Here is a 21,951-nt window from a genome sequence, read left to right on the forward strand (position 1 = left end):
CTAGACCCAGCCCTGGAATAATCTTTTAAAAATTTGAAGTCATAACCAATTTATTTGAACTTGACTGTTCAAATCATGCCTTCATAATAGTCTTTCTATAATTCCAAATATAACTGTTAAGAGTTTTAAACCTTATTTACAGGACATACTATTATCTGTTTTTCATAAGAAAATTTGTTATATCTTTTAATAAAAAAGTATATTTTTAGAATGAGATTTTTTTAACTTACTGATAGTGCAACAAAATGTATAAGCATAAATTCCAGAAAAATAATTTTTTTAAATAAGTAAAAAATAATAATTCTTGCAAGAGCTTCTTTAAACTTACCTAGTTTTTGTACTTTATTTTTTATTTTTATTATTTAGTTCATTAATTTGTTGTTGTGATCCTGGGAATTGAATACAGGCTCTTTGCACTGAGCTACATCACCAATTTTTTTTCTTTTTAACGTTTATTTTTTTATTTAGAGCGAGTGTCTTGCCAAGTTGCTGAGTTGCTCAGGCTTGACCTAAAGTTGTAGTCAACTCAGGTCCTGTTTGAGCCACTCAAAGTGCTGAGACTGCAGGTGTGTGTTACTATGCCCAGCTGCTAGGGGTTTTTTCTTCAATTTATATTTAGTTGGTTTCTTTTGCCCCACTACAAGCCAAGAACATTTGAAGTCAAATGCTGGGAGTTAAGAACTGAGACATTCATAATAAGGCCAGATATATTCAATCCTCAGGTAAAAAGTGAAAACTCCAAAATCGTTCCAGGTATAATGGTAGGAGAGTGGTTTTGGAGATAGTAATTTCTATTAACAATATATCCTTGGAAGACAAGAAATACTCATCATTTCTCTGCAGTTACAAGTCACAACAGAACTAAATTTACAGACTGTATTTTGGAAATATATTATCAAGCACAAAGAGCAAGAAGTTGAGTAATTTTATGTGTGATTCATAAGAAAAACCATTGAAATGGGAGAAGAAAAAAACTGGAGATTGAACTAACTCAAAAAAGAATCTAATTTCCATATAATGACCTTAACCAGATGTTGTTAAACACTCTTTGTCTTAGCACGGCTACTAGTTTTCTTTAAGGAAGACTTCTAGAATAATTTAAATAGTGGACACAGAATAGCTTTAGTAGTTGGGACTGAATGCAGTTTGCTCATGCAAAAAAAAGCTACTTTGGGGAACATACTCCAAAGGACTGTGCCTCCCAAGACAACCTTGAGCCATACCTTGTGTGTGTGTGTGTGTGTGTGTGTGTGTGTGTGTGTGTGCGCACGCGCTTACAATTTGATGATTCAGCTATAAATGCTCCTTGGAAAAGCCAAGAGTCAACCCATACCCTGTCATTCGCACCATTGCAAAATATATACTGGCTGGAGTCTCAACTGCCAGTAGCTGATTTCTTCTTCTGAGGGAAATTTCTCTGGCCCCTAGAGCTTTCTCTGTCCTTTACAAAAGGCGAGAAATAGCATGGAATTAACACTTCCTGGGAAAAGGCCTCAAACAATGATGGACGGAAATTGGAGGATAACCGCCTCAGCTCTCTTGCTCTTTGAGGGGGATAACTCTGAGGCATCTGCTCTTTACAGGTTCTCAGACCTCCAGTGGGATCAACTCCCACAATGGAATATTCTTGCTAATGAAACCTTCACTGAATAATCACTTCACTTACCATCAGTGTCTCCTTGAATCATTTCTTAAACTCTTGCACTCAAATTGTTGTGCTGACACTGTGCCCTACAGTAAAACTATAAGAATCAATAACTGGACTTAAATTGATTAAAAATAGTATATTTTTAAGAGCACCAACAGTTATATTGGAAGACAGTATGTATATGTAGCCCCAATACATCAAAGTTCCTTATTTAGGAAAGCAAATATCAGTACATATTAACAAAGTCCCTTTCCTACCAACATATTTTAAATTCATCTGCAGTCATTCTTTGTATAGCTACATTTTCCCCAGAATTCTATGCCTACAGTGGGTAGATTTCACTGATGAAAATGAATTTTCACCTCTTTGAAAATGGACAGATATTTAATTTAAAAAGCCAACCTAGAAATGCTTTTTTCATTTAATTATATTCAGTATTATTTTCTGGACTAAATTATTACTAACTGACCACTTTATGTTTCAACCACAAATATAGCAGGTACTCCATGCAAAAGACAGGCAATGCGTAAAATATGATTAGAAAACACAGTGGACATTTAAATTTTTAAAAACTGATCACAGTAAAAGACACATTGTTGTTAACCCCCTTCAAACTGCTTCCCCTCACTTCAGACACACGCATCCTATTTTTCTTGTTACTTTCAGAAGGAGTTCTGACAGTCCTTTTCCAAGAGTGTCTGTCGTGTTGTGATTGCCTTAATGTCCTGAACTGATTCAAAACACTTACCGTTTGTCGTCATTTTGACTTTAGGGAAGAGCCAAAAGTTGCACAGTGCCAGGTCCACTGAATAAGGCGGATAAAGACACACCATAATGTTTTTATTTAATGTGAAAATCACCTTAAACATTTTGAATCAATTCAAGACCTCAAGGCAGCCACCAAAAAAAGTTGAAGGAAGACTTCCAGAATGGCTTCATAAAGTGGCAAGAATGACGGCAAAGCAAAGGGGATTGATCAGCACAATGCGTCTTTTATTGTGATAATTTTTAAAATTTTTATTTTAAACATTTCACTACATCTTTGGTCATACTACTTGTATTCTACCCACACTTAAATCTAATATAAACAAAGATCTTTTATAAAAATGTTTAAAAAGAAAAAAAAAAAAAAAAAAACTCCTGGTTTGAGGTAGAGAAATCAAATCTACTATCCCATGGTCTCCAATCATCTTACACATTTGTAAGCAAACTTCTGATCTCACCTGTTAGATGTAAAATTGTAATAGCCACTTTCTTCAAGGACTTCTTCAATCACAGTCTAAAATTGAAAAACCAATCAGCTTAGTACTGAATTAAAAGCAACAAAATAAAATCATTCAGAAATACTGCAAAAATCTCACCTGCATCTGTTCATATGTTATTCCCTCCTCCAAATCAAAGCTGGTGGGCAGACCTGAGATAGATGAATTATTAAAAGGATGACTTTCACTTTCCATTTTCTTAGTTATACTTTATTGGCAATTATGACTTCAACCTTAGCAAAAAGAGGTCAATTTCTTAATGATAAAAATGAGACTTAAATTCCAGAGTGTCTTGATTTTGAATAGTCAAATTCTTTGTTTTTCTTTAATAATTGGTCACTTTGGGTACGGCTATTAAAACAATATGAAGATTTAGGAGCGCTGCTCCCAGTATAAATTAACTTTAAGTTAGAGCTGTGTGTGTAGGGAGTGAGTTTTTCCATTAAGTAATTCTCATCAGCCCACAGGCAAAAAGAATAAAAATGTGCTAGAAAAAATAGTTTCTCATAGAAAGGCAGGAAAAGAGCAAAGGAAACAAAGATCTGACCCGTGCAGCATGTAACTGCCTAGAAAAAAGTACACTTAATGCCAGAAGACTTATTTTTGATGGTTAGTCTGAATGTGATACGTAGCACCTTAACCCATGCCAAAGCTATGTGGGCTAGTTTCCACTTGAATCAACCAACACTGACTGGATGTAGATGCCTGGGAGTTCTTCTACTTCTTTGGAGAGAATAAAGAGGATGAGTTGCAGGTTGAGGAAGACATGAAGCTACGAGTAGTGGTGGCTGACTTTTAAAGCCAACTCAAGGTATTTCCCCCACAGAGCTGGCAGGTTCTGTTGTCTTTGCTTTTTCAACCTGCAGTAACAATTGCTCGGCTCTGGGGTGGGGAATCCAGCTGTCCTAGGAGGCATTTATCAACTCCCTCGCAGGCTTTAGAGACTCCTATCAGAGTTTGTCTCATTTGTTACTATAAGGAGAAGTCTGGCCCATGGATGAACTTAGCTGTCCTGGGAAAGCTTTCAGTGAAGATGTGTTATTTACACATGCCAACTCCCCGTGAGGAATGCAACCATTATATACTGCAAACATGTACAGAAAAATAATTTTTTTAACAAAAGGAGCAAAGGATGTTAGAAAACATTCTATGTTGCTCTTACGAAGTTTTCAAGGTCCATTTTAAATGCAATTCTGTCTACATCGGGGTTAGCTTTATCTTAGCAGTACAAGACTCAGGACGGTTTGATAATACATAAAATAATTTGTTTAGGCAACATTTATAAAATGAGCATTTTTCTAAGCTGAAAAGATGTCAAGTCTTCATCTAACTTTAAAAGTTTCATCTCTGTCCCTTCCACCAAGTGAAATAACTATAGTTTATCAAGATTCAATAATTATTTAGGAATTCTGAAACCTCAGAGCAGTTGGAACACTTCTGAGGGCTCAGATATAACAAGTACAGTGCAGTTACGCTGAGCCTGTACTTGCGGCCAGGCGATTTTTACATTCACTTGATACTTCCTATAACTCTATGGTGTCGGTATTACTATTTTTAAATTTTGCCCATTATTCATTATTTTATCGCCATATTTCTTTCCATTTTATACGAAAGGACAGTGAAGTTCAGAGAAGTTAAACAATTTGCTCAAGGTCAGCCACTAAACGGTTGAACTGAGATTTGAATCTAGGCTGGTAGGTTTCCAGAATCAATGCCTTTAGTTCCTGTGCTATGAAGCCTCCCTATGTGAAAGTTATGATAAAAAGAACATAAAATTAAATATGTCTAATGCGAATTCTTCAGGTAAATTGCACTTCTCCATTTTGAATATTTAAACTTTCCATTTCTAATCTCCCCATCTGCTTTTGGACATTTGATTTCCCATTATCAAACAAACAAGAACAAATAAAAAAAAATATAATTCACGAGCATACATCCTGCTATTTGTTTATGGTATTAATAAATGAACAAGGAAGCTGCCACACTGTGTAAGATAAATCTCAGGGAATTTCTATATCCTTTCTATATATCCCTTCGAACTATTGCCAGAGATAACAAAAACAAACTCTATTTTTCTTTTCAGCTGGAGATGATATTTTAGGATTAGCTGTTGACCCAAACTGTATTTTTGTGAAAGCTACATTACGCATATTCATGACTATTACCTGTGGGGTCATCTGGGGACAGTCTGTTCTCACCTGATGCATGATGCAATAAATGGTAATCTGCAGTAAAAAAGTTCGGTTCAATTGGTTCTGGAGATCCCTGAGATAACTGAAATAAAAGAAAAGCAAAATCACGTCTTGTTTTGTATTCAGAAGTAAATGACAGGAGATTTCTGTCTGGGGCTTTCCATTTCCCTATGTGTCTGTGTAGAAAATTTTGTGCTCTGGGGTTTTCAATCTTGTAAATAGATAAACATCTTCTTCCTTCTGAAAGAACTTATAAATTAGAAGCAGGCAAATTACAATGAGAGCAAGTTAGACAATTCCCTGGCCATATGAAAAAAGTACACATTATAGATTTGTGAGAGCAAAAGAAAAATGGACAGGAAAATAATAGTATGGGCCTGGCACATCAAGACATTATTTTTAATCAGGACTAGGGGGAATAAACTCCAATTATTCAACAGAACAATATGTTTATTCCAAATCACAACCCTTTTCCACATACCTTCTCTGAACAATGCTTTCTTGTTTGACCAAAGTTAACAAGTTTTTCAGTATATTTTTCTAAATTACTATTAATTAGCTTTAATCCAAACATTAGTTCTTAATATGCTAAAGAAAAGAGCAATTCAACCAAAGACAGAATTTATTAAAGTTCAAATTGCTTAATGCTTTTCTACAAAGCTGAATGTTTTAAATGGGATTTTAGGCTATAAATGTTTTTCAACTACTTTCACTTTTAATTCCAACCAACACTTGGGCTGGCAAAATTTTAATGCTTGAGTTAATATCACATACTTTTAAAATGTTAAATATTAATAAACCATAAACAAATGACATAATTGTTTGATTCACATACCCTGCTTTGAAGATGTACATTGTTCAGTCACTAGAGAACACTGGCTCTGTGTGCTGCAATGAAACAACATATGCCTACCTTTGACACAGCAATCTCACTCCTAATGACTGGTGTGAGAGAAATGAGTACATACATCCATCAAGAGATATCTGTAAGAATGTTTATGATGCCTTCTTCATAATAACTAAAACTTGGATAGGGCCAGCAGACAGCTCAGCAGCACAGCACCTGCTCGGCAAGCACAAGGTCCTGAGTTCGATTCCGGTACCAAAAACAAAAAATAAAAATAAAAATTGGAAACTCTCAAATGTAAATGGACAGAACAGATGGATCATGAGGGGGATCATGAATGGAATTCCCCAAACAATAAAAAAGAAACTATGAATATTTATTATACAAATGTATATTAGGCCCAACAAGCCAGAAACAAAAGAAGAAATAATGTGTAACTCTTTTTTGCTTTTTGTAATCCTAGGGATCAAACCCAGGGCCCTTTGCACTGAGCTATAGCCCCAGCTTTGCACATTTTCTCCATCAGGCAGAAGTAACTAATGGTAATAGAACTCATGGCAGAGAATGTGGCTTGGCCAGGAGAGAGTCTTCTGTGGGGCTAGAAATATTGATGGAACTGTTGAATAAATATATATGCAAATATTCATGTGTGGGTACCACACTGTATGGATTCTGTATGTTATATCTCAATAAAAATATTTCATTTTAGCAAGTGATACCTAACTGATCCATCACTGGATTTTGGGTACACTAAATGCAGATCATTTTTGTTTTCTAATCTCCATGTTACCAAATACCTGACACATTAGAAAAAAATGGCTCTATCTTGTTTTATTCTTGAAATTTTATTTTCCTTGCCTCCGTGATAAAATTAATAATCCATCTGTACTGTGACAGACTTGTAAGACTGTAAGGTACTGTAATAAAAGTCCCATGCTTACTTTTTTATCAATGTCATAGAGGTAATCCTAAGCATTCTGCATTTCTCATATCCCAGCTAGTAGATCACTTTGACTGCAAGCTCCATAATGTATCTTATGATGCTGAAAATAATTTCCTAGTCTTAGCTTTCAAGTGACTCCAGACGGTAATATTTTCCATATGGTTTAGCATAGGAGTAACCTGGCTGCCTGAAATGCTCATGCTAATTATAGAAAGCTTATTCATTTTAATTATTAAGTATACTTTGGAATCCTAAAAAGTTCATAGCCTGGAAAATGTTGAAATCCCAAAGTAAAGTGTGTGAATTGTACCCTGGACAGATCAAGACTGAAGTCTTAAGATGACAAGGACAAGTCCTTTTCACCAATTTTAAACCTTGAAGACAGTGGTTTTTGAGGTCTTCAATTTACGTCACATTAGCAATCTCTTTCAGCTTAAGAATGCCAAATCCTCAGAGAGACAGGGTACGGATGAAGGAAAGGACTAAAATTCACCAGTCTTGCGTTCAAACCCAGAAGTATTTATTTATATTCCACAAACTTCTCAGACTGTCTTCTTCTTGCAGCTTAGGATCTAAATATAAATATTCTTTCACGAACATTTTTGCACCTTACTGTGTGCTGGACAGTAATGTTTTATGGTCTGAGCAGGATGCAGAAATGATCTTGCTTTTTTTTTTTTTTTTCAGTACAGGGATTTGAACCTAAGGTATTCAGAGAGACTGTAAAACTTCCAAAATACAGACCTGCACGAAGACTAGCATGGCTTTCAGAGACTAGCATAGCTGCCGTGCCTTGAGGAATGTGTTGGCGTGCATTTAGGGAAGCTAAGTAGACATTACTGGTGAGGGAAATTAGCATTAAATTCCAGGCATTATAGATTAATAACAAAATGATTAAAACAATATGACATGAGTCCATGTTACGGTGTTATGGCGATTGATCTAGAATAAAGAGAAGAAAGCAAGTTCCACTCACCAATTCTTTAAGTTTTTAAAATCAACTGTTGTATGCTAAGCATGGATCCAAACAGGGAGAAAACCTAGTGATCGTGCAAAGTTGGTCTCAGACCTCACTGCTGACGTAGGGAGAGTCATGTCTCTAAAATGTCCACAGCACAGGCATAAAATGGTGAGTGCACTGAATGTTTAAGGGTGGGTCTGTGGGTCTAGAAAGAACCTGTAGACTTGACTACGCCAAGAAAGGTTTTACCAAGAAAGCAACGCTTAGGCCAAGAACTGCAGGAGTAGGCGTGAGTGAAGAGTAGTCTGTGCAGAGCATTATGGCAGAGGGAAGGAAGGGCCTTGTGGCTGGTACTAAGATAGCAAAAGGCAAGAGCAGTGAGACATGCTAGGCAGGGCGTGGGCCACACAGGGCCAGAGATATCAAGGAAAGAGTTTTCACCTATTATGCTATAATCCCCTTGGAGGCCTGTTTTCATGCGTATGTGTATGTGTTGCATGTGCGTGTGCCTGTGGGTGTGTGCATGTATGTGTGACAGAGAGAGAGGGTGACACAGAGAGACAGAGACAGACACAGACACAGAGACAGACTGTTTTGGAAGAACTGGCCTCAACGCAATGAACATAATAGCTTGAGTGCAGCTGGGCACTTCAGAGTGAATACAGACACTGAAGAGGTGCCTGAAAAGAACTTTTAAACAAGCCAGCCTAGAAAGCTGGATCCCAGAATCTAGAGGATGGTGTACAAAGCTATTAGCAGTTTTGAGTATACTAGTAACAAAGTTGACAAACTAGTAATCTAACAAGGTGGATTAGAACACAAGGAGATCAGCAAAGAAGTTGTAACAGTAATGCAAGAGAAAAGGACCAAGAGCTTGGACTAGGTATTAATAACCAATACACAAAATCCAATATGCTTACTTAAAAATAACAGCAACACTTCCTACCATTTACCTTACAACATTGTGGACATAGTCTAGTCTATGTGGACATATGATATTCTATTTGATTCTAATAGAAAAACTGCTTAAACATTACCCCCATTTTATACACGAGGAAACTGATAAGTAAAGTCATTTGTCCAGTGAGCATAGCTATTAAGTGGCAGGACCTACAGCTGTCCACCATCAAAAGTCAAGCAAAATCATCTCTCCTCTAAAGACTCCCCAGCTGTTAATGACTGTCTTGGTTACTTTTCTCTCGTTGCTGGGACAAAATACCTGACACCCAAAATTAAGGAAGGAAAGGTTTATTTCGCTTACAGTTTGTGGAGGTTTCAGTCCGTACTTGGCAAATTACAAGGCAGAGTGGCACATGGCAGAGAGCTACAGCTCAGGGCAGCAGAACACAGTAGAGCAACAAGCACACACCAGGGCAGAATGGGGGAGGAATGGCCTCAAGCGCTCTTTTCCTCTCCCTTACATATGCAAACTATCCACCCCAGGGTGGGTGTAGCTCTCACACCCATAATCAAACTCTTAAAGCCTGCCCCATGGCCGCGTGAGGCTTTGGGGCGACACCCAGAAACAAACCATAACAATGACCTAGAGGATGCAAAGCATAAAGTGAAGCAGTTTGAAAATGATTGTGAGGTTTAAAGATGGAGCAGGGAAAAACCTGATGCTTTCAGTCACACTGATGTGGATGCGGGAAGGAAGAAGAGGTTAGAAATCCAATTCTGGGCACGGCAGAGGTCAAAGTAAATGTTCCCCAGTAGTGGGAAATATGGAAGAGACGACAGAATGGCTTGGAAGCAATGGCCGCTGATTACTATCTTAGGCTAGGGGTGGTTTAGCAACCAGTGCAGGCTGAGTCCAATCTGCTTCATGCAGTCAGCATGCAGGGGCACCTCCTGTGGGCAGCATGCATGCTCTGTTGGGAAGAATGTATAAGACTTTTTCTGAACTGATATAAAAGAGCTCTGTTATTCCAACTCCTACAGTTCTGAAGAACAAGTGATTGTACACACTTTTGAACTAAACAAAAAACCAAACTGATTGTATCACCTTCCACCTCTTCCTGAAACACCGCTGATACTGAGCAAGTATTGAGTAATTTTAGTGCTTTCTCAGTCACTTCAAAATACAGTACTTCTTAGGCAGAACCTAAACAGAAGAAAACAATGGGAAACTACAAATGCAATCCTTACTAAGTTTCCCAAACTACATCTTCTTTTCCATATCATAAAATAGGGTTATCTCCTGCAAAACAACTATACAAATTACTTGGGATCTAATCAACTGAGGTAGAACTGTGAAGGAAATTGAGTCAAACATAAATGAAATTAGATGCCAGAAGTGAGAAAATTCACGTGTTCCATCACTGCGCTTGCCAGTCCTTATTTAATTTTCTTTAGATTTTCCTTGTCCTCTCTGACTGAACTGCATCATTATAAGACATGACATATTGTCTAATTCTTTATCTTTTGTGTTACAGTTCCATTCTACTAGCTTTTGTTAGCTGTTTATAGGCCACTTTATTAAAAAAAAAGTTTATTTGTACACTCTTGTTTTCTCATACTTATACACACACACACACACACACACACACACCCCATCAGCTCCATCCCACTTCTACCCTCTGCTGTTGTGTGTTTACATTTCCACTAAGAAACATATCCCTAACAGAGAATCCCAGAACTAAAAGGAGACTGAAAAGCTACCATTCTATGTTAATTACAACCATCAACTTCTCCTCCCTGAACCGAATTGGAATCTGGCACTGAATGCTTCTCAAGGCATTGAGGAATGGTGGCTGGCTCTACCAGGTGGGACAGCCCTGCTACAGAAGCTTCTCTGCTTGGTCAACATACGTCAGCGCTGCACCCTGCTAATTCATGATGCCTCTACAGGGCCCTGGCAAGGACTAGGTAAGTATAATGTATGATTATCATATGTATGAAGAGCCATTAAGTAAAGTCCAAGGAGCTGAGCAATCTGCCTACCTGGAAAAAGGCCAAAAACTTGAAGTTGGGAATTAAAGAAAGTGCCAGCTGGTAAGTAATATAAACTTGACCTGCTGCTCTGCTTTGATATGGGGACTAGAAACCAAAGAAAAGTGTCAAGAAGGCCCATGCCTATAGGAAGATGTCCCGGGTTATCTAGCCCACACTCCAGGAAAACATCACTGGGTTTTGCTAGCCCTACTTATTCAGAGTGCACCCATAGAATGACAGGGTGGGCAGTGTTGGGGAGCCAGGTAGTAGAGCAGACTGTGGTCCCAGTATGCTGTTGCATATAGATAAAATATTCTGACCTAACTAGACAGTGTGTGTTTCTAACAAAAAGTCTTGAGACTGTCCCCAGCATGTTCTCATGAGGAAAAAGTCACTTCCTGCCCCCAGAGGATGCTGCCCTCCATGGTCAGTCTTTCATGCAGGTGCTCTTGGATAGAAAACAATCTGTCCAATTCTAATTCTCTCCTTCTCAGAAGAGCTGTTTTCAAAATGCTAATTCCCAGGCATTGATATGGGAGAAGCCTGGCACCAATATGAAAACCAATCAAAGAACATCATCAACCAAAGACCTGTATTACAGAAAAGTTAAACATTTACCAAAGTAGAGAGAACACTACAATGAACTCTATGTACCCATCACTCAGCTTGAATGGCCAACTTTGCCTCAAATATTTAAGTCTTTTCCATTTCCCTTCTTCCCTGCACTCAAGAATGAGAAAACAAATCTTGTACAATATAACATGATATCTATATTTCAGCATAGCTCTTAATAAATATGGGTTTCATTATTCAAAAAGAACCACAATACAATTATCCCAAGAGAAATTATTTATTCCTTTGTAGAACAATGTATAATCAATATTTAAATGTGCTTGTTTGCCTTATAACTATGTATTTAATAGTTTTAGTTTCTTTTAAATCAGAAAGAAAGAATACAGTGAAAGTAGTGATAATTTTTCTCAGTCTGTTTAATCATTAGTCATAGGCAATCTCTTTCCTCTTTTCTCCTTCCATTCTTCCTTTCCAAAATCTTTCCCTGCCTCCTTTTCCCTTTTCTTGAGATTCATTTGAGGAAGAAAATAGATCACTTTTCCAAAGTCCCAGTGGATTTTGCTGATTATCCCCATGGTGTCATTTAATATCTTTTTCTTGTTTCCTGCATTCTTTGTAAGTAGCAAGCTAGATTTGGAACAAGAATTGGCAAACTATTTTTTGAAAATGTTAGATAATAAATATTTTCAGCTTGGAAGCTGTATGGTTCCTGTTTCAGCTGCTCAACTTTGCTATAGACAATATATATGTAACCATTGACAATATATAACTAAACACATGAGCTGTGTAAATAAAACTTTATGAAACCAGGCAACAGGGCAGATTGGCCTGAAGGACATTACCTGGTGACTTCGCATTTATAGGTTTGATCAGACACAGATGTAAGCGTTCAACAGACAATATTGTGTACTTCTATCAGGTAGCCTACAATGTCTGGTTGTCCCTGTTTTGGTAACTTTAGCAGCCACTGGGGATTACCTCTTGATCTAGTCTATCACTATCGGCTTCAAAATTGTGATATTCTTCACTTCTTTGGCAGTTATTAGCTGAAGTATTTCTCTAATGAGAAACTTTGCTTCACCAATCTAGTTACCCTGAGAGAGAACTCATAAAGAAAGAGCAGAAAAAATAATTATTTTTTTGTAAACAATTTTGAAAGTGATGAATGAGTTACTTAGCACTCTCCAAAGGCAAGCAATGCAAGATTTTTTTCATTAGTATCATTAGGAATTCTTCGATTTGAAAATTACTTAATGCATTTTGCCCATTGTGGTTATTATTTCTATTGGTGCTCCAATCGCCCCATCGGTAGTCAGTGGGAGCCTCTTCAAGTCAGCTTCTGAGTCCTCTGTATGCACCCTCGCTCCATTACAGCATGGATTTGCTGTTACCCACTCTATTAAGATTCTCTAGTCCAATCTTGTATACTTTCTACTTTAAGCTAATCAGAGATATCTCCAAGGATTTATAAGTAGAGAAGCTCATTACTACCTGATTAGTTTCTAGGCTATTCTAGTGATTGTAATAGGAAGTGTGTATTTTTAAGAAGTGTGTATTTATTGAAGATGAATTGTAAATTTATATTCATTCGTAGTGATACTTCTAATTCTAATTTGAATTAATCTCTATCTTACTTCTTTCTCCCATACCAAAAATTCAGTTCCCAAAGATGCATAGGTAATTCTTCAATTGGTATATTGCCCCTAAAATTCTAGCCAAGATTAAGAAGACTGAGCTGAAGAACCCCTTAAGACAGTTATAAAGAATTTAATTTCATAAAAAGAACTTTTTCCATTTTTTGACTCTTCTATATACCCTGCTGGGTCTTAGATCCTTAATAAGTAGGCACAATCATCCTATAATAATGCCTCCAACCGGGAGGAATGGGGTTCCTCGGTCTCAGGGGGGTAAAAAGGTGAAAATGAAGCATATTTTATGTGCTATCACATCCTGTTTCCATAGCCCTGTGTGGGGTGACTCTGTCAGTTAAATGTTAATTGCCCACTCTTCTTTGACTATGCAGGGGACAAAAATCCACTTCTGAACAAAAAATTATTGCAAGCAAAAGATTATATCAGAAAGAGGGGCAAACAGAGGTCACAATCTTCTTATTTAGGTTTACATATTCTTTCTGTATTCACATAAAAATATATTAATACATTGTAACACTACATATTTTAATAATGAACAAAAATAAAATATCATCTACAGAATATATATGCATAGAATACATTCTATATTCAGTAGTTATACACTAAGGGCTTACCACATACCAGGCAGTGTGCCATACCCTGAGGAAGTGAAGATAAATAAAAGACACTCAAACCTTCGGGGGACACAGTAATACAACGCAAATAAAAAGCTATTTAAAACACAGTGATATAAGTGGAAAAGTGATTCAAGCATAGAGAAAGGGGCAATTAATTCCAGACAGGGAGAATTATGGAAGGTTTTAATGTAGGAGCTGACTTCTCAGTTCAGTGGTGAAGATAGGAAGCAGTTAGACATCTCACACGGAAAGTGCACTGGGCACTCAGCAGCCAGGGCCATCTCTCTGGTCACAGGATGTACACCAGAAGGGTGCAAACCACCTTCACGAGAGCTGACTCCAGCCTGGGGCAGCCTGCAGAGGAATGGGGTGGTGTCCCTGCTGATCGCGAGCGGAGCCCTAGCTGAAGTTGTGTGTTCCTCTTTGCCGGCCTGAGGGTTCACACCAGTATCTACTGACTGAAAAACTTACAAGATCAGAGAAGGAGACCATGGCGATCTTCACAGGAGAAATGAATCTGTCTCTTAACCAAGCTGAAAATAAGAATAAGTTTGTTCCCCATGATTCTCTCACTTGAGCTTCCAGAACACCTCTACTTCCACATCAATCCTTGTTTTTCTTCCCTGCACCACGAGCAACATAAGGCAGAACTCTAATAAGAGATTCTCCCATGATGCAGAGGGAAAAGACGAGAGGTGGGCAGATAGGGTGCAATTTAACAAAAGGAAATCTCTTTGCCATCAGGGAGGAAAGAGAGCACAGAAGGGATACAAAACCGAAAACGTGAGTAATAAAAAATTAAAAGATTTGCTTTAAGGACATGCACTCGTGGAAAATCACTGAGAGGAGGAGAGTGAAAGCCGCCTTGGAGCATTAGAAAGTTTTTAGCAGATACTTCTAACTCATAAAACTAGGATTTCTGATAAAATAAGTTTGTGTACAAACTGGATTATTCCGAATACCACTTTAATAAGAATATAAAAAAAACAAGCAACATGTAATATTTTTCATGAGAGATTTGAGCTTCTGTCTTTTTAAAAGATACCTATTGGTATTCAGGATACAGTATGTAAATATCATAAAATAAATATCTGAGGTCTCTTCCACTTCTGTTTCAATCTCCTCTAGCTCTGCTTCTTGGTCCTATTTGCCAACACAATGCGTGAAAGCAATCTTGCTCTCTGATCTCTGGAGAGATAGGGTTTGTGCTTTGTTTACCTGCAGCTGTGCCTTCCCTTTCTATGATACTCTCTTTAGTCTGAGCATGCGTCAGTGGTGCCCAGCACGGCTGCTGTAAGGCAACAAAGCAAAATCATTCTGTTTTCCTTTCTTATCAAAGAGCCCATCATATTTCCAGAATAATGAGGAAGCCCATGCTTAAGATGGGATGCATTAAAGGGAAAGGAAATCTCAAAGGAAAAGTTCACTGGCAGCAAAGATTATGCCAAAATTTAAGTACATGGGGAAACTTTTTGAAAAACTAAGCATGGTCTGAACTGCCTGTATCTTGGGCCTTTTGAGGACTGGAGAATAGGAGCACTTGAAGTTTAGGGGATTATAGAATGTTAAAGATGGACATATGCTTGTAAAGTTCATTCAGCTCTCACAGAGGATCAAAATCCAATTGTTAACTGACTTTTCTCAGAGTGTAAGCCTCAATTTATTGAATAATCTTCTAATACAATACTGGGATAGAATCCTCTAAAACAAGCTAAAATACACACACTTTAAGTTAAACATATATAGGAATGTTTAATCTTTGAAAAGCATCATACTGAAATAACTGTCTGTTAGTCATCTGAAAATAACAGCCACAGAAATAAAGGTGAGAAGTAAAGACATCTCCTTGATGTGGTATTTTAAGCAGGAATAATATCCTTTAATAGAGAATAGAGTTTAAAGTAAAAAGTAAAGGAGGTAATAAAATGTAACTTTATGATGTGTTTTTGTCAGAGAATTCCTTTATATAGAACACCATACCTTTTTAATTTCAGATTTCAAATTACAGGGGTTACTCTGCTGGCTGAAGAGGGATTTCTTGAATCTCTCTATAACCCTTCTTTTCAAATTGTGGTGCAAAGCTGGAGGAAGCTGTACAAAATGAGAAAACAATCATTATAACCAAATTCTCCACACTGCATTGCTGACTACCAGGAAGATTTTACTGATGTAACAATGTAACAATGACTAATGTAACAATATTTGCCCAATGGAACTAAATAAGAATTTAAAAGGTACTTCAGATTAGCATTACTACATGCTATAGTTTTTCATCTTACATCTAGAAGAACTAAAATATATTACTTTGCTTTCTTTCAAAAGTCTGCTTTCATTTATCTGGTCACTGTTATACTTCTTGCTATTACTTTTTATGTAATCAATATATCATTTACTAATTTCACAAATGTTGAGCTTTGCGAAGAACAGTCTTGATACAGAAGGCTGCAGTCTATCAGATATGTAGGTACTTACAGCCTGCCCAGAACCATGTTCAACACCCAGCCACTGCTCTGCTTCTGAAGGATCTTATACCTTGCACCAGAAAACACATAGCTACATTACCTCATAGTTAGTGGGCTGCCTGTTAGTGTTCCTGAAAATTCAGCTGAAGAGATTAAATTTTAAAGACCAATTTTATCCAGAAGAAATACAGAATAAATTATTATATACTAGGATGAGTTAGATTTAATAAATACATAGGAAATTATAGAATCTTATAAAATATGGTAATTGAATGAAACTTGGGAACTAAAAAACCTAATATATAGTGCTTTGCAGATCAAACTTATACAGGAGATTTAAGGTCCTCACAGCACAGAGGGAGAAGTTTGGGTGAAAGACAGCAGGAAAGAAGCAGGGTCAGAATTATAAGGGGTCTTAGGGTTGACATAATGTTTCATTTGGTTCATGGAGATCTTAACAGGAGAGGTGGAACCGGTAAGACAATAGATGGTTAAATGGAAAGGGGAAAGTGGCCGGAGGAGGTTAAGGTTTATAGGGGAGAATATAATTCAAACCCGGATAAAAAGAAAGAAGAATGATTCCACCTTACTCCATTTTCTAGGCTCCCTCATAGTTTTGGCTGCTGTCATGTGACTACTGGTGGCCAATAAAAATGATGTCCATCCCTCTAAGGCGGAAGCAATTCAAAACCAGTGCTTCTTGCATCTCTGCCCTCCCCTACAAGGAGCTTGGAGCCCATCTTCCTAAGTGACATATTCACAAGATGAAACAGGGCCACCTGGCAAGCCCAACTGTGAGAGAGAAATAAACCTATACTGTGTCAAGCCAAGATATTTTGGGGAACATGTATGAGTGATATACTTCACTATATCCTAAATAATAGAAGAAATGTCCATTAACTCGGGTTTCATGAAAGGACAGGATATTTAAAGGTAACAGAAGAGTAAAGAGTGGGGTCTATGGACCTCCTTGCAATGACTGACTTTATAGCCAAACATAACACAATCCAGGGCTAAATACAGAGCATTGTAATTAGAATGGTATAACACAGAAAAATAATGCATTTAAAATGGCTTTTAAGTACATTGTTAATCCTAGTACTAGAATCAAAGTAGGTTTAGTTAGGGAAGAAAATGGACTGCTCTGCAGATGTTGAGCCCTTCAATATTCTTTGAAAGGTTGTACAGTAGGTCAGCACTGCTTCTCTACTGATCTCCTTCGATGTCAGTATTACTGCTTTCTTTCACTTTCATCCAGCCTTGATTCCTCCCCACAGCCCCAGCATTAGTTACGTAGTGATACCTTGATACTCTTCATTAATTAGTTCCAGGAAGCTTGACAAGCAATAAAAACTATGAGTACCAAACAAATTTGTTTGGCTGCAAAGGGTAGCAAGCCCTGAGATTATTGATACCAACAAGTTCTAGCTTGAGTGTTGAGTACCAAATAAATGATGGGAACAGGGACAGTTTTCACATCAGAAGGCATCAAGCGCTAAATTTGAGGACTTTCACAGCAGTCAAACACCAAGGCATGACTGTAATTGTTGTTGTCTTTTCACATGGAAAAAGAAAAGGAGAAATCATATAATATGCAAGAGAGAGAAAGAGAGAGAGAGAGTTATTTCTCAGCATTAATGGGTAAATAGTTGAAGACAGATAATGGAAATGAGCATAAACAATATATATGTGAATGAAAGAATAACAAAAGAATGAATTTAACTTAGAGTAGAAACAAGCAATGAAGAGCAGAGGCAGGTACATACTTTCCACATAAGGGAACAGAAACGTGGGGAAAGTGCCTGGAGACACACCAGCTTTGATAACCCCACGAGTTTCACACCACAACCTGCCATCGCTCTAAATCAAACCCCAGAGGGAATGGTGGCCATGTCCCTCCAGTTGCTGCCCAGTGTAACTGCAACGTGAAGTCACAACAGGACGCACTGTCTGCTACCATTAACATGAAGCACAGGTTCCTTCACAGGTGTCTCAGCAAAGTACTATTTTCATTAGTTTACTTTAGATACTCTGAAAACTCTAACACTTATTTAATTTGGTAAGCCCAGCAGTCAATTTAGAAACATGATAACTGTACCTGGCAGCCTGAACTAATTACATAAAAACTCATTTTAGTAAGGTAATATTCAGGCAACTGAAGATGTACATACAGGGCACTATTAGAAATTACATTTTACTGGAATAATGATCATTTTGCTGGAATAATGATAGGCAGTGCCCATCTTTAAAATTTTCATGCAAGAATTTAAAGTTACAAAGAATGATGACTCATGTATAATCACAGATGATGTAAGTATAATAATATATTGAATACAAGAACTATAGTACTAAGAATAGAATATTAAAATCTATGATTCATACATGCTAGGTGCTACGATTACTCCTTTATGTGTGTTAGCTCACTTTTTCCCCACAACAAACTTGTAAAGTAAATACTATATAGATGAGGAAATCAGAGCTTATAGATCATAAATATTATGCAATATACTTTCGGAGGTGCTCAGTCTTCTAGCACAGTCATTATCCTAGAGCAGACACCATCACTACTAATATAAATGTAGAATAGCACTTTATAATTTATAAACATTTTCATAGCCTTTATTTTTTTCAAGACTCACAATAGTCCAAGATCTCCTATTTTATTGACAAACAGATTCTAGAAAACACAATCGTTTTATCAAAAATCACTCAGGTAAATGTGATTTACATCATTATGGTTTGTTTTACTGTTCACGAAGGTAAAAAAAAAAAAAAGAAAAAAAAGAAATATCTGTATGTTGCCTAATAAGCTTTTTTCAAACTTGTGTAATATATGGATTGTTTCTAAAGAAGTGAATTCTCTTCAAACAGTACATCAGCAGACCATTAGTAGTTCCCAGGGGTCTATTTGATAAATAGTAACCTAAATAGGATCACAGCAGGTTAGAGACCAACCTGGACAACATAGTGAGTTTAACGCCAACCAGAAATACATAGTGAGACCTTGTCTCAACAAAACAAAACAAAAGTTGCTCTATGCTTCTTTTAAAACACTTATTTAACAAAATGATCAAAATATAGTATAGAGTTAAATTCAATATTTAATTTGGTTGTTCAGGTCCTACCTAAGCAACGACACCTAAAGAATCACACATTGATGCTTTAATCACCTTATCAGCCCAATGAGAAGTTTTTGTTTCCAGCAATAGAAATGAGCAACTGACTCCATTCTTAGCTGGCTGGCGTTAAGATTACCATTTCACTCTTGATGAAAACAGATGTCAAATCAGTGAAGGCAGAGTAAGGACTTAACATCCTGCCTTTTAAAATAGTTGCTTTTAGATGATTTTCACAGATATATCTCCATGGAAACCAGACAGAAAAGGATACAACAGCCCAAAACACAAGTTTTCCAAGTAAGTTCATCTGTTGGTCATCATGAAGTACCCGGCTCACAGTTCAGGGCTGCTGCCGCATGTAAAGTATGAAAATTTGACCAGTAAATAAATATGAGATGGGCATTTGTTTATTTTGTCAATTCAGTCTTACTTTGCCATTAGCAGAGAGAAAAATTGATCTTGGTCTTTCACTTATAGCAAATACACTACTATAATGTTTAAGTTTGTATTCTTTTTTCTTTATATGAGATACTTTTGACTTTATTGAGTACTATACATTAAAGTTCCCCAGAGGGGAAATCATTCTTTCTTTCTGTGTAAAATGCCATGAACTTGAAAGTATTGTGAAAACTACTTTTAAAAACCACAATAGTCACATCCAAACTTGCAAGAAGGAATGCATGACATCCTGACAAATTATATCAAATCATTTGTTATGCCGTCAGCTTAAAAGCATAATAATAAGATATTTACAATAGCTTCATTCTTGCTTTAAAATGCTTTGAAATCCAATAAAGAAGTGGAACATATCCAGTAAGAGATTCTTATTACATAAAAGTTAGCAAGAGAGGCATAAATTTCAAAGAATATTTCTCTCAATAGTTAATAGTTGAGATAACTAAAAATTATTTCTAATACACTACTGTTAAGAATATTTCCCATATTTCTATATCAATATTTAAATGGAAATATACTTTAACTCTTTATAGATTTCACAGATTATATTTTGATTTATTAACCACACACAACCCCCACATACATACATATTCCCTTGTACTCCTTTATCACCATTCACTTAACCAGACCATCTTATATGATTGCCTAAGATGAAGGTTGGCAATAGAAAATGGAAAAGTAATCAATTTTAGAATCTTGCATCTGAAACCCAGCTCTATGGGAAATTGAAAGGAGCAACAGATTTGGGGTAAAACTTGACAGATGATACCCAGGCTGCTCAGCCCTAAGTGTAACGAAGACTCCTCAAGCTAAAGAGAAGAAGAAGTAAAAGACAAAGCCAGGAGAACTCATAAGTAGGTTGTCCAACCAACGAAGGAAGTCGGTCGTTTCAGCCCCAAGCTAAGTTTGCCAGTTGTCGATGTCTGCCAGCTCCAAGTCTTTTCTTGATTTTCCTGCTCGCGCCGTTGGAATATTTTTCCCTCACAAGCTGGTTGGATGTGAACCTCTTGCATCAGTTGGCTTTTCATAACCATGACAATATCCAACGCAAACAACTTAAAGGAGAGGTTCAGTTTGGTTCACAGTTTCAGAGGTTTCAGCCCATGGTCAGAGGACTCCAAGCCAGGAACATCATGACAGAAGGGTGTGGGGGAAAAAATTGCTTTGCTTCCTGACAACCAGGAACCACAGTACATGGGAAGAATGCCAGCAAGACATACTCTCCAAAGGTTTACCCACCATGCCTCAACTCTAAAAGGGCCCCACCTCTTTATAGCACATCTACTGATAAGAATAGCAACCCCAAGATCCAATCACTTTTCCGAAAGTCTCTTAATCCAGGCAAAGTGAGTTTGACCGTCACAGATCTACTGGTGGGGAGCACTAGAAGGATCCTACAGGAGGGAGCTGGTCTTGCTGGGTCCAGTGCTGCTCTTGTGTTGTCTTGCTCCCACAGCACACAGCAGCCAGCATGCATGGAACTCCTCGTGGTTAGAACTAATTCAAAGTCAAATTCAGTGACACCAACTTTGTAGGAGCTTACCAGAAATGGCCATGGAATGACACCTACTCTTTGGTAGCCTCTTTGGTTCCTAGAGGGTGCCTTCCAGCACAACACCTTGAGTGCCACTTCTCAGCAACTTCAATAGCATACTAATCACTTCAGTGGTTTGCTACGGTCCTCCACAGGGAAGCTTTCCTTCAAGTTTTTCCATCATGACAACTTAGCAAATTTCCCTGCCTTCTCCACTGAAGACTGGACCTCAACCCAGGATGGGGTAACCACTGTATGCTTGTCTTTTTCTTAGGCACTCTGACTCAGCCCTGGAGGTAGCGACTTCTCTTTACATTTTCCTATATTCTTTAGATATTCTTGTTTCCTACTTAGTAGATAATACCCTGTTATAGTTAGCAATTTCTGTACTAAAACTTCCTTGTTGATATTACTGATATAGTTCGGATCTGGAGTGTCCCCCAAATAAACAAAATTCAGCACTGGGCTTTGCAAGGGTATGATCAAAACAATTTCCCAATTCCATCTGGACTGGCACTTCTCCCAGGATATACCTAGAGCTGTATCTGAACCAGTGAGGATCCAGCCAGAAACCACACAGTAATTGCGTTAGTCAGCCACAGGCCTAAAGCAATAGGGCCAAGGGATCATGAAACGGAACCTCTGAAATCTGAGCCAACCTCTCTGTAAGTGTTAAAGGCCTAGCCCCCAGAAGGTGCTTTTGGGAGTTGGTAGAACTGTAAGATCTGGGGCCTACTAAGATGTCTTCAGG

The 21,951-nt window shown here is 37.5% G+C and overlaps 1 protein-coding gene across 8 annotated transcripts in view; it reads right to left on the reverse strand.

Annotated features, from left to right (window-relative positions):
• Nek10 (NIMA-related kinase 10) overlaps positions 1-21,951 on the reverse strand; it is a 234,425-nt gene that overhangs the window by 7,267 nt on the left and 205,207 nt on the right. For 6 of the 8 annotated variants that reach the window (XM_005387501.2, XM_013515619.1, XM_005387500.2 and 3 more), the window contains 4 exons: positions 15,610-15,720; positions 5,076-5,184; positions 3,010-3,062; positions 2,872-2,927 (listed from right to left, as the gene is read on the reverse strand). In XM_005387501.2, the coding sequence (XP_005387558.1) occupies positions 2,872-2,927; positions 3,010-3,062; positions 5,076-5,184; positions 15,610-15,720 (329 nt within the window). The remainder of the gene's footprint in view (positions 1-2,871; positions 2,928-3,009; positions 3,063-5,075; positions 5,185-15,609; positions 15,721-21,951) is intronic. The other 2 variants (XM_013515618.1, XM_013515620.1) reach the window with 2 other exon arrangements.

This window comes from Chinchilla lanigera, unplaced genomic scaffold (assembly GCF_000276665.1).
Source record: "Chinchilla lanigera isolate Chin_1 unplaced genomic scaffold, ChiLan1.0 scaffold00029, whole genome shotgun sequence".
Taxonomy (NCBI): Eukaryota; Metazoa; Chordata; class Mammalia; order Rodentia; family Chinchillidae; genus Chinchilla; species Chinchilla lanigera.